Source organism: Phallusia mammillata, chromosome 7, assembly GCF_965637545.1.
Source record: "Phallusia mammillata chromosome 7, kaPhaMamm4.hap1.1, whole genome shotgun sequence".
NCBI classification, from domain to species: domain Eukaryota; kingdom Metazoa; phylum Chordata; class Ascidiacea; order Phlebobranchia; family Ascidiidae; genus Phallusia; species Phallusia mammillata.
This window is the reverse complement of record NC_137258.1, coordinates 24820334-24837044: the sequence shown is the minus strand read 5'-3', so window position 1 is coordinate 24837044 and position 16711 is coordinate 24820334. Positions and strand designations below refer to the sequence as shown.

Genomic DNA, 16711 nt, shown 5'->3' with positions numbered 1-16711 from the left:
AATTGTTTTCACTTTCAGTTTAAAATTATGTGAATCATTTTTGTAACAAGCAAAATGACGCAGACGAAATATCACAGATGATGTTGTTTTGCGTAATTAGGTTTTACCCTGGACTCGTTGAAACGTTGCTTGCGTCAGAACGTGTTAGAATTATCTTGGCGGAAAACTTTGCGTAATGTACGTGAGGATTAACTCGGCGGTCGAATGACCTTCTCAAGGTCAAGCGGGGTATTTTCACCCTGATCTGTGTTCCTTGTGCTACTGAAGGTCACGGGTGTGATCCTGTATCGGCGAAATAACTTGCATGTCCCTGACCTTCAAAATGACCTACATTTACGTCACGTTGAGGTTTTGTTACAAACTGACGAAAAAACTTTGCATATAAACGTGAAAGCGTTCAAGTTTAGGGCGCAAACTTTGTATCGATGTTTCAGTAAAAGAACTATATTCGAGGAAGTTTTTAATAGAAAGAAGTAAAGAATATGATGTCGGTGCAGTCGTAAATTAATAGACGGCAGGTCGTTGTTCTAAACCGTGACTTATATTGGTAGGAATATAAAAAAGCATTGACATTCTATTTCTCATACTACTACGCACGCATGCTAGCAAGATAAGTTTACTCAAAATTCGCAAAAACTGTGGCAAAAAACAAACAAATCAGTTTAAAAAGAATCTAGACTTGTTCATTTGTTTGTTTTGCAACAGTTTTGACTTAGTTTGTTGAGAAAACACGGGAGTAATTTTTGTCTCCAAAAGAGTTTTTTCAAAATATTTTTAATTTGTGTAAATATAGTTTTTATTGTTGTGCGTATAAAGTGAATATTACAGACAAACAATAAAATGTTCGTTGGACTTTTGGCGAAGATTCAGTTAAAATTAAAACAACCAAATATTTAGGCTATTTTCGTTTTACTCTGTCAAAACTACATGATATATTAGGTGAGTAATGAGTTTGATTTATATTTCCGCTAAAAAGTGTGAATTAATGAAGGTCGGAAAATTTTCACCCCTGGTGTCTAGAGGGACGTCATTATACCTAACTATGTCGTCATAATGTGATCAATAAGCTGACGTGAATAATTTATTGTGAGCTAATATTTATCGCTTTCATCAAAGCAGCTAAACAAACGAAATTAGTTGATCAGGATTAAATAGAGACATACGATATTTTGCCAGTTGGGCGCTGTAAATATTTAATTAATTCCACAAACCTGTAAAAAACACTGATTAAATTATTTTCGTTTTGTTCAATTTAGACACAAAACCAGTGGTGGGATTCAGCCGGTTCGCACCGGTTCTATAGAACCGTCTCACGAAATGTTATGAGATCAGCGAACCGGTTAGCATTACTGGTTACTGTCAATGGACTTTTTGTAACAGAACAGGTTGAAAAATATGACTTTTGTGGTAGAACCAACACAAAACCTTATTATAGAATAATATAAGATGCTAAAATAAAGAGTATATTAAGATCTGTATCAATTTCTATATACAAGGAACTCCAATAACTTTTATTTTGCTCACAGGAAAGTAAAGTATTAAAACGATGATTAGTTTAATGTTATTAGTCGTATTGTTTCTATGTGGATGCTCTGGTGCGCCTGTTGGTGGCAGGAACGACTCGCCATTTAGTTCACCAGCTGATTTACTTACATTGTGGGGGAAAACTCGGACAAACAGGGATGAGGTAATATTGTGAAAAAATTTTACTTTAACTGATCCTATGTTGTTTTAAACCCGATTTTTTATTTCCCACAATTTAATACCAGGGCTTAGGGTTGAAAAAAACAAATGAATCCGTAGTTTTTTTACCAAAATTCTGTTTCGGTCCCACAATATGTTTGGATTCAGCCGAAACCCAACGATTTATTTTTGACAACAAAAACGTATTTTATGCCTTTTTTAATGCCGATTTTTTTAAACTGACACTAATGTGTTGTCCGCTTCATAAAAAGATCAGTAATTCATTTGCAGGCCGGCAACGAATGCAGATCATAATTTTTTTTATGTTGTGGCAACACTACTGTTCGGGTGGCAGCAAAACATACGGGATCTCGACATAAGGGAATAACAAAACTTCGCGCGGCGTCACCAAGGATTCGATCGAATATTCGGTTTCGGATCGAATCCATTTTAGCGAAACCGGATAAAACCGATTTGACCCTATATTGGCCCATCAGACATAATTTAATTCCCAACATCTTGCGTATTTCCGTTAAAGGAGAAACATTTAAATGCATTACATGTATTAAGTGGGTAAGCAGCAAGCTTGTATTTCGAGTACAGCGGGGTTGACGATTTTTGGCGTCGTCTGTCACATTTGAAACGAGGCCAACAAAATAAGCTCTTAGGCTTAAACCGGTGTAAATGATGTAAATGCGATCGGTCGTAGGTTTGCCCGCCATGGAGATTTGCCATCAATAATTCGTGCAGCAAAAACAGGCTCCGAATTTCGACGTGAAATATTAATGAGGTTTCAATCAATTTCGCATGTTCAGGGTCAAATTTTGACGGCTCGAGCGCTGACCTTATGATGGTTGCTACGGCAACCGGCCACGTGTCAGTTTGATAACCAATGGCCACGTGACTTTTAATCGATTTTGCAGCTCGCGGTGTAACTTTCTTAAACCTAATTTCAACTTTTTTGTACATCATTGTTGCAACGACGTGTCGTTCAATTAAACTAAAGACACTCGGTGTTGTACAATGACAATTTAATGTGACACCTTCTAACGATAAATATAAAAATTAAACAATATTTTGAGTGGTAAATTTGTTGCAACACTACTAACCCTTATTGGAATATTCGATCCAAACGCGATGATTCATGAATTTCGTTGTTTGGAGAAACCTACAAGTTGAAAAATAAAGGAAAAAACCACAAAATTATACAAAAAAGTAATTCTTCGAAATGTTAGCTTCCGTGTGATTAAGATGTAAGTGTCAATTCGGCGAAGGCGCGCCAAAGTTGATTGACCGCAGCCAAAGTACATTTGGGCAACATTCCAACGGGTAAATTTGGCGGCCATTACATGGAACGGTGTGAGTCAGATGACAAATTAAGTTCACATACAGTTTTGCGCGATCTATATTTGGTTGGCATGACGACAGAGGGTACAGAGTGACGTAATAGTGGGACATTGTTACATCCATTGAAACATTTTTTTCTTTTTGGGGGGTTGGGTTTTAATTTGAACAATTAGAAATTCCTTGATATTCCAAACGACTTAATAGTAAATGAATATTTTGTAAATAGATGAACACATGAGGAAAACGTTTACGCCAAAAAATATAGTTTACTTACTTTGCGACTGAAACACGCTTTAAACAAAATCCTGCCATCTCCAATCGAATACATTAGGATTCATGTTTTGTTGTAAATCTATTAATCTTGAAGCATTTTAAGGTTTTTCTGCGAACCGAAAACAATTAATTTTGTTTTGAAAATAAAATATTTGATGGAATTCCCACAACGATTCATGAAACCAATTGTGATTTCTATACCCAGAAAACTTCTCCCATTAGATCACCGGAAGTCCTTCTACGTCACTTTTTGCTGTCGAACCGGCTCCGATCCGGGTCCAACGAGCGACCCGAATCCCGGTTCGAGTTGGACCGGAGCACGTGGAGTGATGACGTGTACCCGGACTGGGAAATACCCGTGAACCGGCGCGAGGGAATGGCGGGGAAACGGATCACAACTTCGCTTGACCTCTCGCACCAGATCGCGCTGCAGAACGCGAATCGCGATTTCATCAACCAGTTACGTCAGAATCAAAACCTTCTATCGTTGATCGGGAAACGCGGATAGTAGTGACGTGTGAAGTGTTTATGATGTCACAAGTGTGATTGTTGCGTGTTTGTCATATTCAATAAAATTCGTCATGATCGCGTATTCTAGGTTTCTGTATCGAATCTTGCCACAGGGCGTGCTTATCCCAGTTGCAACCTTCATGTAGGTTTAGTGCGGGCGACGGACAGTTCATGTTAGCCTAGATTAGGTGGAATCATATGGTAGAGGTGGAAATGCAGTCATTCAACCACCAGTTGTCACACAAAACATATGTTGTACGCCCTCAAGTGACATATTCGACCACAAGCAAGCAAACTAACAATCTCCAGTTGTATGTGGTCGAGTGAAGCAGCTTAAAAACACAAATGCCAAACAAAGCGCGTTTCCAATGAAAGGAGTTTCTGAATTCTGTCCGATCGAGCAAAACATTTCAGGATCACAGTAAAACTCAGTTCGATTTATACAGTTATCATCTGCGCGGCGTTCCCTCGTTCATGAAGGTCGAACTCAATTTACGGGTCACTTTGCAGGTTTACATTTGGTTGTTGGGTCGTAAAAACGGGACGTCAAGTTGTGAAACTATAAGATTTATCTGATGTCAAACGCGCGGAGTTACAGGTAAAACATGGGTTTCTCCAAACTTCTTCCACATGGTTTTACGTAAGACCATGATTCCTTGCATCAAATATCAAATAATGCTTGGCTGCCTCGTTGATTTGCAGGATGAACTGAAACATTACATTGGAACTCACAAGTTGGATTCAGTTCAAGGTCTCTGCACATAAACAGCTCTGAAGCACCACCTAGCGGACGCAAAACAAGCAGCCAACATTTTCGGGTTCGGCGATATTTCAACAATATTTATATTTGCAACGCGACAACGTAAAAACACATGGTAACTATGGTAACCGGGCAAGTGCGCGCGGGAGTACTTACACGGCGTATCAAAAATAAATCGACGAGGGAATGCAAAGCACCGGGTTATGACGTATATGATCGAAGAGGGGGAGGGGCTGAATAACACAATACAATTGCGTTTATGACGTCACAACCACGAGACATGACGTAACAATACTTATGTGGGACCGCGAGCAAACTTCGTGGTTGTGAAAAATATAAAAAAGAAACAAAAATGGCTTCGTAGAGTCTGGAATGTCACGTGATATTAGGGGGGGGGGGGCAAAGTTGGGGGAACTTCGTTGAATACTGAAGATGTGGGGAATCCCCTACTGAGGGTCTAATTTGAACAGATTTGACGGAACTGACACAACATTCAACATTTTACAACATTCAGTTCAACTTTGTAACAAAACATCAAAACATAAAATCTATTTCATTCGAATATTCGCTAAAAATCCGGAAAAATATCAGGCAAAGTTGAAATAAATTAGCGCAATGTAAAACTACGAGTAAAATTTTGGCGGGTTTGAATGATTTTTGAAATCAAACTTGGTTGGGCAAACGTGTTTTTATTCACAAGCAAGTTTGCTATCAAAACTGGACAGAGCGATTGCAAAAGCTTGAACGGCGTTCATCGGGTAGTTGTAATCCACGGTGAAAACATCCTCGGCAACGCGACCAAATTGCATCACAATGTATTCCGCTGTGAAACAAACAGTGCATTGTTACAAAGAATAACAAACAGCGATAGTCAGGTAGAGTCCGCCAAAAAGTATTTTGGCATCGGAATTTCATTCAAACTTTGAACCACGATTTTCTTAAGTGGGTTTCTCAGCCCGTTATGTGCAGTCAACCGCAGCGTTTATTTCGTGGGCTGTGAAAGTTACTGACGGAAACAAAACTGGATGAAGCAATTTTAAACATTTTAACAAAGCTTGCTTGGCAACAAATTCTCTAAGCTGCGTCACATTGATCGAAAACTCTGTAGAATTTCGCGGGTTTATTGACAAAGTTCCTCGCTCTTGTGCAGGGATTTAGTAATCAGGGGTGGCGCACTTCAGTTAACACAATGGCTCGTCAAACTCATAATGACACTTTAACGTAACAAGTGGGATCACATGACCAAATTACGTCATTAGGCAACATTTCGTGGCGAATTTCAACAACTTTGTGTATCTGTGACAATCACAGATTTATTAACGGACACATAGCATCAAGTTAGTTTGAACGAAATTGAACAGGGCTTTGAATTTAGTGGATTGACTCCAGTTCAGTTGTTTCAACAATCGCTGTGGTTATTAGCGCTGCATAATAAGCTTAAATGTAACTTCTTGTGTGTCTGAAGATCTGAAAGGGCACTTTTTAGCCTTCGGTGCAAACATACAATTGCCATAAGCGGGCACTTTTTAGCCTTCGGTGCAAACATACAATTGCCTCTATAAAGATAATATTATTCCTGGCAGCAACTGCTTTCAGATCTTTAGAGACACAAGAAGTTATATTTAATATTATGACAAAATTTTCATTTAGCCTTGTTTGGAGAATAAGTAACACACACGACAATAGAATTAGTTGGCGTTATTTAAACAAGTTTACAACAAAATAGCGCGGCAAAAAAAGTTGTAGAAGCTTCGTTGAAACCCGCTTTTAACTTGGCCATATGGTGGCATTTCCCCACCAGCTATTTGACCATTGCAGTAATTTTCCTATATATTGTCATGGTTTACTGGACAAAGCTCGTTCGACAACCAAACGTTGCAGGTGACTAGCGACAAAATATTCTGAATCTGAAATCACAACAATTCAACTCACGGTCACTTTGATGGACGATTTGAAAGTTTTTAACCGAAGCTTGGGTGACTCGGCCTCGGAAGTTTAGAACATAAGATTGGGTTTCTGTTAAAAATAAAGGTTTAAAATCTCAACAAAATTCAAATGAAATGTGGAAAAAGTTTTTCACCTTCGTTCCAAACCGGCGTCTTGTTTGAAAGTTCGATTAAATTTTCCATATTCTTGTTTTGCCATCGAGACAAAATCGTTTCACGATCCTGAAAAAGTGATTTACAAAAACATCACACAAAGAGGATTTGTTGGGGAAATTTTTACATAACAGTGCAATGAGTCGGTTTTGTGTTATGAACGCTGGTATAAATACCCCGATTTTAAGTTTATATCCAATTACCACGTTTTGACGACTGGGTGTGTAGAGAAAAGCCTATTAGTTGTACGGTTTATGACTGGCCGTTTTTATACCAAGGATTTGTTTGTAAACGGGTTGAAAGAGTTTTCTTGACGCCATATACTTGCGTGATGAGTTGTGGACTTATAACCAAGCATGCATACACTTACGGGAGGTGGAACTGTATGTGAATGATAAGAAATACTCACGTGGTTTGGTTTGAACCGGACTCTTTCATGAGACATATCCATGCCAGGAATAATCACAGTCATTTTGCGTGGACCCTGTAAATACCACAACATTTCAAACCTGCACTCATAAAACGTGAAATCATATTCGCCCTTGACCGACCTTGAAACCGAGAACATTAGTCTCGTAGCAGATCGACGCCAATTCCTCGCGCAAATTGCTCCGGTCGGTGGCGATTCCGGGGTTTCCCCACTTTATGCCTTGGTCGTAAACCGTGAATTTCGTTCCCATGATGTTCGAACGAAGTTTACCTGGACAAAAATAGTACGTCACAAACGTGCTTTATGACCAAACAAACGGTTCATTTAGGCGGTTGATTACATCATGTGACTTCACGTCGTCTTGTGACGCGACAATAAAGTGTTTATTTTAGGAGCGACATCGTTTACTATCGCTATTTCGAGTTTTATTTGCTTTGGAAACCCTGAATGTGACGTCAGAAACACGTGACAGCAGATAGCGTCCGAACAGACGCCATTGTGACATCAATAATTGAAAAGGTTTTGTGTGTGGGAAGCGGGAAAATTTCATTACGAGAATTGGATGAAATTCGAGAAATCATAAATTAGTGATGGTTGGCGGATGAGGGGAAGGCAAAGTGACGAGGACGAGCATGAATATTTAAGAGATGGCAATTTCAGGTTTGTGAAACAGGAATATTATGTACGCGGTTGGTGTAAAAGCATGAGACAATATAATAATGGCTACTGCGCGAATTCGAGTAAGCCTTTGTGACATCACAATAAAATTGAACCTGATTACGCTGTGTCATTGTCATCTGTTTGTTGCCATGGTGAAAATAACAATGGAACAGTCAAACAAGAGCAGAATCACGCGCAGCTATTGTTTCGTCACAATTCCAAGGAAAGTAATATCGCGTACACGTAAACCACCGCAGGAAGAGGTTATAAATTCGCCCACTAACTTTCCCGTGTAGCCCCGATCACTTTACGATGCTTGCTCAACATATTACGTAACTTGAGACGACTTTCGTTTCTGGATGACAAACAAATCGCGTCACAAACATGGCTGCCCTGTTCTTAACTTCGGACGAGTTATTTACTGGGACAAACGTTCGAAACGTCTTGTTACAGTCTGCGTGATACAAGTGTAGAAAACTGAACTGCAAAATTCCGCCTAAATTATAGATCTCGCAAAACACAAAGAGGTCACGCAGGGACAATGTATGAAACAGCCAATTAACTGACACCCCTGGTATTAAACCCAGCCCAGCAAGTACAACATTCTCACCTATAAACGATTCCCCGCCTCTGGACAGGTCGGTTGCGTCAACAGAAATGAGATAGTTGGACGTTTTGCTTCGTTTCCGTTTCCTGCCAGCTAAAATAAAGGTCTGCAGAAAAAGTAGGTGAAAGTTCAATCTGAATTGTAAAGCCCTGAGAAAATCAGTTTTTAAGTTTCAGAATGTGCTGATTCACATTTGTGTGCCCGAGTGTGGGTTGGATGGAAATTTTAACCACTAACTCTGCCAACGCCCTTAAATTATAATATTTACGACCGCACACTATACCATTATTGCTTGTTCACATTGACAGTTTATCGGACATGTTACTTTGCTATGACTGGGAATTATCTAAGTTTTCACTGTGCTAACGGGTTCTGTTTATATTAACATCAGTTGGTGTATTACCTTCTTCCCGTCGTCCCGCTCGTAGTGAAGATAATATGTTGGATAAGCGTGACGATCCAATCCCTTCTTGTCACGTGATATCTTGCACTTTATAGTGTAACCCTGGATTTGAAAAACAACAACACGTAGGGTTAGGGTTAAACGTCTCACCATAGAAACATGCGAATCCAAAAATTAACGGAGAAAGTATATGTGGGATGCTTTAAATTTACATTCACCCAAAACATATTACTCAGCGATGCAAAAACATAAGAAAAGCAGTGCTTAAGTGTTAGGCGTTTCACAAAAGAAAAATACAAATAAAACAATTACGGAAAACAAGATAGAGATGTGCGAGGGTAATTCACATCCACTTCAAAACATTACCCTGCGCTGCAACAATATACGAAATGTAGTGATTGAGTGGATATGGCTTACCTGTGGAGCGGGCTGTAAACAAAATGACTCCAGATCATCAAGATCCATTCCTGGAACTTGACTCCGCCCTCCGCTGCTCATTGGTCGATCCTCGGTCACCTGACCAAGATTTGATTGGTTAAAATTTAAGCACTTAAACTCACACAAGGGTTAAGTGGTTAAATACTGAATTGAAAGCTAAATATCGAAGTACAAACATCAGCGACCAACTTGGTGTCAAACTGTCGACAATAATTAACACACAGTAACGGTTGTCAAGTAACACAATCAGCACCTAGCAACAAACAAATCAATGTTAGTTTTAAGCAAACTGTGTTACAGCTGATGGGGTCGAACAGCAAATGGCAAAGTCAACAATTATTCCAACCTTTGGTACCCGGTTAAACACACTGTCACTGACTATACAGGCTCAAATGCAACTGCTCTGCCTCTCGAAATCTCATATGAGCTCGGCACGGGATGAGATTTTATTTCCTGCCCGTTCGATCAAACCTAATTAAGTTACCTTCCTATGCTGTCGCGATTCTTCTTGCACGAGGCGATTTTTGCCTTTTTCCGTCGCGAGCTGGGAACAATTAATCGATTCTAAACCGTATTGTTTCAAAACAACATCAATGGCAAGTAGAAGTTGTGAGATTGTTACGTCACATTGGAGGATCGATTGAACGACGGAAGTTGCTGCTCGATAACTTGGATTCACCAGTGGGTGGCGCTCACACGCACTTTTGTTCGTGCTCAACTGGCATTGTAAAACCAAACCACTCAGATAAGCGCAAATGTCTGAAATATTCTGCCAATCTCGCAATTCCTCCTCACTATTCGGTTCATAGGCTGCGGGAGAGTCTGTGGTAAACTTCTGTTCTAGTAGGATCCGGTTCTGCATGTGTAGGACAACTTGTGAACACTTGTTGCTTGCGAGTGCCCGAGCCTGAGTCTTTGTGAGAAGTTGCTGGAGGTTTTTAATCGCATCCAGCACTGGGTCGGCTTGGTGACTTAAATCTCGGCATTCACTTTCAACTACATACTGACCGCTAGGTGGGGATCTCGCCGCAACTTTGCAAGGCTCCTGACTCACTCTGGGACCGGGATCGAATCTGATTTGAAGAGTTAAAATTTATAAGTTTGTTCAAAATTCAAGCACAACATTTGATGACCGCTTAAATCGATGGGAAAGCCGTGGTAACGTGGAAAAGTTTACTAAAACCCAAAGCTCACAAAAACAAGCTCTTAATTTGGTTTCACTAACGTGTTTCATACGTTTTATGTGTATGTCACAGATGTATCAGTTACGTCACAGTTGTATCAGTGACGTAACAGTGCTTATACAACGACAAGCAGATCAGGTTTTAATCCAACATATGTCGGCGTTCATGCCCCATTGGACAAATGTGACGTAACAATCGATAGTTAGCGAAAGCTGATTATCAAAACGCGACAACGCGAATATGCAGGCTTTATTAAACGGTTTTTAACACAGCTGAACATACTAGGAGCTCGTGTGTTTCGTGTTATACTGTGGCATGCAGTGGCTCTATATGCGCAAGACATGTAATGTACACAAAATCGATTTAACAAACAGCTCGCTTTGTCATCAGTTCCCTTTAAAATACGACTGTGACGTAACAGGCCGCATTGTGTTTAAAGAACACATTGATTGTTGGCCTTTGTATATCAAACGCATTGTGTCTCGCTAAGATTTGTGTTCAATGTCACTTGCTGACCTTGGGTAGGATTGTTTAACTAATTGTAAAAAAACACATATTAAGCTGTTTCCGCTTTTACACGTTTGCCGAACACCCACGTTTGAAGATTACACTGGAGCAAGGTGAGTCTGTCGGCAAAACGACCCAAGTTAAACAACAAAAACAAACATTAAAGCAAAACTATTCTTTTTGTGGCTTAAAAAACAAACAACCTCAAAACTGTAGGCCGAGGACCGTAACAAAATTGAACAATTTTAGAAAGGAACGCGCACGTGTTTGTGACATCACTGTTGTCGCATTGTTGCATAACAATAGGGACAAGGTTTGGCCGAATACGTAACAATGGGCGTGGATAACACATAATCGTTTCTTGAGTTACCAAGTTTTCTACAAACAGTGGGAAGTATGGAAGTTTTCATCTAGAATATTTGCTACAACAGTAATCATGAAGCCAACTATACCTACAAGCTGTAACTGGTTTCTAAGCTCTTCACATTACAGCATGCCATTACATTTTCTGCAGGCAAAATATTTTTTAAAGGTTTTTACCCATCCAGGTTTTCAATGGTTGTAGTTTCATCACACAAACTCTGTCCTTCCTCGTCTGACAATTGGTAACTTGCACAAGTCCAATTTTCCCTCAAAACAGTTCTACTCCCTGTTTTATCTGACTTGGTAAAACTTTTCGAACACGTGTTTATCTTATCATCAGGAATTTCGTCATCATCTAAATCTAAAAGCTCCATGTCTGCCAGCTTTTCTGGGGCAGCTATCGTTTCCTCCTTAATATAAAACACAAAAACTTCTTTCTGGCCACTTTAAGTGGTACTTAGAGTTTAAATAATGGAAGCTTTATCTCACTTTCTCTCAAAACTAATTGACATATTTACTCTATTTCTGCCCTCAACCATATAAAACTGACATCAAATTATTTATCCAATATCACCCATAAATACATACAGTTTTGACAACCAAAGGTTTGTCAAGTTTTCAAAAAGAATTCAATGACAAATTTCAGTAAATCTGATTAGTTTTTTGCACAGAATCAAAACTACTAACCACACAATCACAAAAATATGCCAATCCTGTGATTCGGAAACTTTACCCAGCACTCCAAGCAATTGTAATTCAAAAATTTCACAGGCAACTCCACAACTATTTTAAGTTTGATTGTCAAACTGCAAGTCAATGCATAAAACCCTCCACTAGAGGCACTGCTGGTCTTACACTTCGATTAAGAGTTGGGTCTGGTGGTAGCGGAGTGGACGGACTACCGGGCAGTTGCTCGAAAACTTGGGAAATTGGTGAAAAAACATCAGCAGTGATAAAGACATCATCTGCCCCCGACTCAGTTGATAATAACTTTGATCGATCGTTCGAAACCGTTGTAGGAACAGGGGACATAATTTTACCACTAGCTCTTGTCGTTTCAAAAAGGTTTCCACCGTTTAATGAAGCTGGTGGCAGGGCAGAATTCCAACCAACTTTTTTGCCCTTTATCAAATCATTAGCTTAAAAATGCTGTCACACATTTTAAAGTATAACAAACTATGAAAGTTTTGTATAACATATCAACTTTCTGTCATTACACAAAATATATTACAAAAAACTTTTTATAATTAGGAACAGATATGGCACTGAGTAAACGTTTACGCTCAGGAGCAAAAGTCTAAGAGCCCTTAACAAGTGGAACGGTGAAATGTCAAGAGGCCGTGGCACTCGTGTTTACCAAAAATGTTCAAATACAAGTCTGTGATTTACATAAACGCTGGGGCTGATAATACAAATTGGAAATATAGATCCTAATTAGTCTGAGATTACTAAAGCCAACCTACATGTTATAAAGTTGTTGGGTGATCAGTGTTTGTAAAATTAAGTTTAAATTAAATAAGTGAAAGTTCCTGTTTAAGACAATAAAAAACGTTTATAGTGCCTTTTTGAATAAGAACAGACAATGAGGCAAGAGTATAGTTTAAGTGCCTCTGTACCATATGTGAGCCCAACAGTATGGAAACAACCTGTTTATGGCCTAACATTCATGCGCATAATTACATTGTTACAAGGTAAATCTATTATTCATACGGGTCATACAATAGAGAGCCACAACAATTACAACATGAAATATTTACTTACATCGAAGTTCTTTGTTGCAGATGGTGGCCTTCTGTTGGCTGTGTTTGGTCGGGCAGTGGACGGTCGCGGGCCAACAGGCATCATTCCACCTTCTATGTCTTCCTCTTCAGAATCCCGGTCATAATCAATACTTTGTTGGATTCCTAAGAAAGAAAAATTGTTTAAAGCTTAAATTCTACAGCAACAAATGCATGTAAAACTGAACTCACAAAAGTTGTAACACCTAGGAACACTATACACAGACTTGAAAAGTAGTTTAATCATAAACATTACTGCCAAAGTACTGATATGCTTTATATACAATGTTCTACAGCTTAATTGACAACCTGCACTGATGATGACAGCAGAGATTGTGAAAACGTCTGCACGATGTATTCTATATACACCTGTACATTGGCAGTAATGTTCATGATTATATTGTAACAACTAATATCACTGTTTTCTACTAAACCTTTTGACACAATATGTTTTCAAATACTGCAATGATATCACTTTGACAACAGTTGCACAAACAAAAATATCTACTTGTCAACAAATACAAACACATGTTTGGCTAATTCTACACAATAATGGTGGAATTCAAGATCATAAATTTATCGGTCACTGAAATGTCAATGGTTCTGCTTTTATTATTTCTATTATCGTTACAATGTTGTAGCAGGTTTGATTGAAACCTAACATATTTGTGAAGGGTGCGTCGCAACCCAAGCAGAAAATTGAGTTGCATGTGCTGCTGTGCGTTGAAGCAAAACAACTAGAAAGTGTTGAGTCATGAAAACTATTCTTCTGTATTTCATGGACAGCTTAAAGCAGATATTGCAACCAACTTCATGCAGTCAACCCCCAGCAAACTGCGTCACTACAATTCGGCACAAAAATATTGAAAAAACAGTTTCTACAACTATGTGCACAGGTACCATGATCTGTTTACCAAGACAAACAAACAAACATACAATATTTATAGTGGTAGTAACCATATACATTTGGAAAACCTAGAGAGCATTTTTTCAATGCCAATAAAAAACGTTGATTTGCAAAAAACATCTTTGCTTATTGACCATTCAACAGACAGAAAATCTTTCTCCAAATAAAACACAAGTTAATGAGGTAAATGGGCATTTTCCATTAAGTCAGACACGTACACTCAAACTGAAACACTATACAAGTGAATGAACAATTCACATGTTTATTGTTCCAGATAAACAACAGATTATGTTGGGAATGTTTTCCAACAGGAACTGACAAAGTGCAATGAATATATATTCCATATTTGGGCACTGAGCTTTTGTGGGTTCAAACTTTAAAGTTTTCAGATCTAAATAAGAAAAAAATCAGACTGATTTTGAAGACTAAATTATTGCCCAGGACCTTCACAACCAACAGCCACCCAACAACTAATGTAAACATCAAAAACTTCCATCAAAATGTTGATGAACATTCTACCACAATAAACTGATGCTGGACATGAATGGAAACTAAACATAAATTCTATGTTCCGTCAATCACATGTTTTTACCAATAACTTCTACAGGAGTTTCCCAACATTTTGGTGTAACTGGTGATTCTTCCTTTTTACCGTGAATACTGAACAATGACAACTTTTTCTTCAAAGTTTTGTGTTTTCCTGAAGCCTTATCTGATTTGCCAGCAACAAATAGAACAGACAAAGAAAAAAAGTCTGTTACATAGCCCAGTGGTTTAGGGAAGCAATACAGGAAGTCGTTGACATTTTATTAAGAAAAATGTTTGTTCTAAATGTTACTGAAAACTGTATTTGCCACACAAACAAATTGTATTTTTAGTGCAGACAACAGCCATTATGAGAATCTTTACATGCACAATTAAATTTTGTGTGTATAAAAGATATATATGTGAGATATTATGATATAAATATGTATGTTTTGGTAAATGACTTAAATAGGCATGTATAAATACAACTATGTTATTAAAGGCTGAAAATGTCACGTAACCGATGTAACACCTCTATTCGACAAGTTTTACCTTGCTCAGCCATTCTTCTTTCCGTGTCAGACCTTTTTGGTGGCATAGAATCAACCCCATCATCAGAACTGGAGTATTCCTGCATCACTGGAGGTTTATCCGGTACAGAGCTGATTGGGTTGTTGCTGGGGGCAACTTTTATCGTTGTTACTGATTGGTCATCATTCTCCAGAGCTGGATTGATGTAAGTGGCTTAACAAATAAACATGGCTGTTAGTATAACATTGGTAGTATAACAATAACAACGAACACATTTGCACTGACTAATCAAACTCAATATTACATGATTTCAAAATAAGTCAAATTACTGGGAACACTCATAATGTGCCATAAACATTCATGTTTCTGACGCCAGGTTTAAACTAACCATGATTGTATTTGTTGTTACTGTTGTGACTGCCTCCAACCAGCGGCAGTGATTCTTCTCTTCTAGAGGCAGTAGATGGTCTCGATTTGCCAGCGGAACCACCTCTTGGTGGATCTGTCGCCACCATTATTGCTGGCTCCTGCTTTTTGCGTCTTTGTCGCTGCTCTTCTCTGTGTTTCTAGTCAACATAACAACTTTTAAAGTTTGACACATTTACTTTTTCTTGTAAAATTGTAATGTATTACTTGGCAAAGTGGAATTGGGTTTATTGCGCTTAGTAAAACAAAACATAGCAGCATGATTTAACCAGAACAAATGGTTAACAAACAAATTTTCAAAACAATATACTTACTTGTCTTTCAATTTTTTGTTCTCTAATGCTTCGAATGCTGACGGCAGACTTGGAGATTTCTTCATCATCAGGAACACTTAAATAAAAACAAAAACATATCAGAATTAAAATCAGAGCAGGTTAAACTCTACGAAGTCAGGTGGTATACCTCCCAGGAGCGGTATGATTGTTCCACTTGTCTGTTGTGGTTTTTCTTTTAAAATTTAAAGAAATATATGAATACCTTTACCAGATAACATTACACATTTTTCATACCTTTCCAATCCTGTATACATTTCGATAGTTTTTTGACAAGTACCACTTCCGAAAATTGTCCTCTGTCGTCAATCAAAATTTGTATTCCCTAATACTGTATTTTATACCAAATCCTATACACAAAACTATTCAAACAAGCAAAATCAAATCTAATGTCCCTTTCTAGTGACTACATTAGACTTCCGCTAGTTTAATACGCAACATGTAATTGTATTGAGACGTAAACCTGATCATCTGCCAAGCACCTTCACCGATTTTAGTGAAGCCGACTAACAAAAAAATAAAAATATGCGACCAGCTGATGCGTTTCGCTTCTGGAGGTTAAAGGTCACGAGAAACGAACTTGATTGGTTCGAAGTCTGCCCAATTTGACGTCATGCGTGTCGGTGTTTGGTGGTTGCCATAACGATCCGTGAAGATTGGCACAGTTTATGCTAAAGTTTATCTTTTTATCGGGGTGACCTGGTCTTTTTGAGTGGGATAAGTGAAAAATACATTTTTGAGCGCAATTTAACCATAATATTAGTTGAAGTTTAAAAAATGTTTCATAAAATTAGGCATACAAAAGTTGATGCCCGGATACTGTAGCATAAACTGTGTCAATCTTCACGGATGCCCAGATACTGTATAATTATAATTAGTATAATTAGAACTTGCTCAATATAACGCTACAAAAACTTATTTGATGCATACATTTGCACGAACCATTGT

General features: G+C 38.4%; 2 protein-coding genes across 4 annotated transcripts; one reads left to right on the top strand and one right to left on the bottom strand.

The window, feature by feature from the left end:
* The first annotated feature begins 1531 nt into the window (after window positions 1-1531).
* LOC145239192 (uncharacterized) lies at window positions 1532-3895 on the top strand. Its single transcript, XM_080102476.1, has 2 exons — window positions 1532-1687; window positions 3509-3895. The coding sequence occupies exons 1-2, from the start codon at window positions 1547-1549 to the stop codon at window positions 3809-3811; spliced, it is 444 nt and encodes a 147-aa protein (XP_079958602.1). The 5' UTR covers window positions 1532-1546; the 3' UTR covers window positions 3812-3895.
* A 729-nt stretch (window positions 3896-4624) lies between these two features.
* Window positions 4625-16200, bottom strand: LOC145238312 (tubby-related protein 3-like). Of its 3 annotated transcripts, XM_080101442.1 has the most exons (15): window positions 16001-16199; window positions 15894-15938; window positions 15746-15821; window positions 15394-15571; window positions 15027-15218; window positions 14542-14661; window positions 13026-13168; window positions 9190-9288; window positions 8773-8874; window positions 8373-8475; window positions 7224-7372; window positions 7082-7156; window positions 6654-6741; window positions 6506-6589; window positions 4625-5396 (listed from the first exon to the last, which is right to left on the bottom strand). In XM_080101442.1, exons 1-15 carry the CDS (start codon window positions 16018-16020, stop codon window positions 5263-5265), a joined length of 1608 nt encoding a protein of 535 aa, XP_079957568.1. In that variant the 5' UTR covers window positions 16021-16199; the 3' UTR covers window positions 4625-5262. The 3 variants fall into 3 exon arrangements, with proteins under 3 accessions (XP_079957568.1, XP_079957569.1, XP_079957571.1); XM_080101443.1 differs by lacking the exon at window positions 15894-15938 and having other exon boundaries at window positions 16001-16200; XM_080101445.1 differs by lacking the exon at window positions 14542-14661 and having other exon boundaries at window positions 16001-16190.
* Between the last annotated feature and the right edge of the window lie 511 nt (window positions 16201-16711).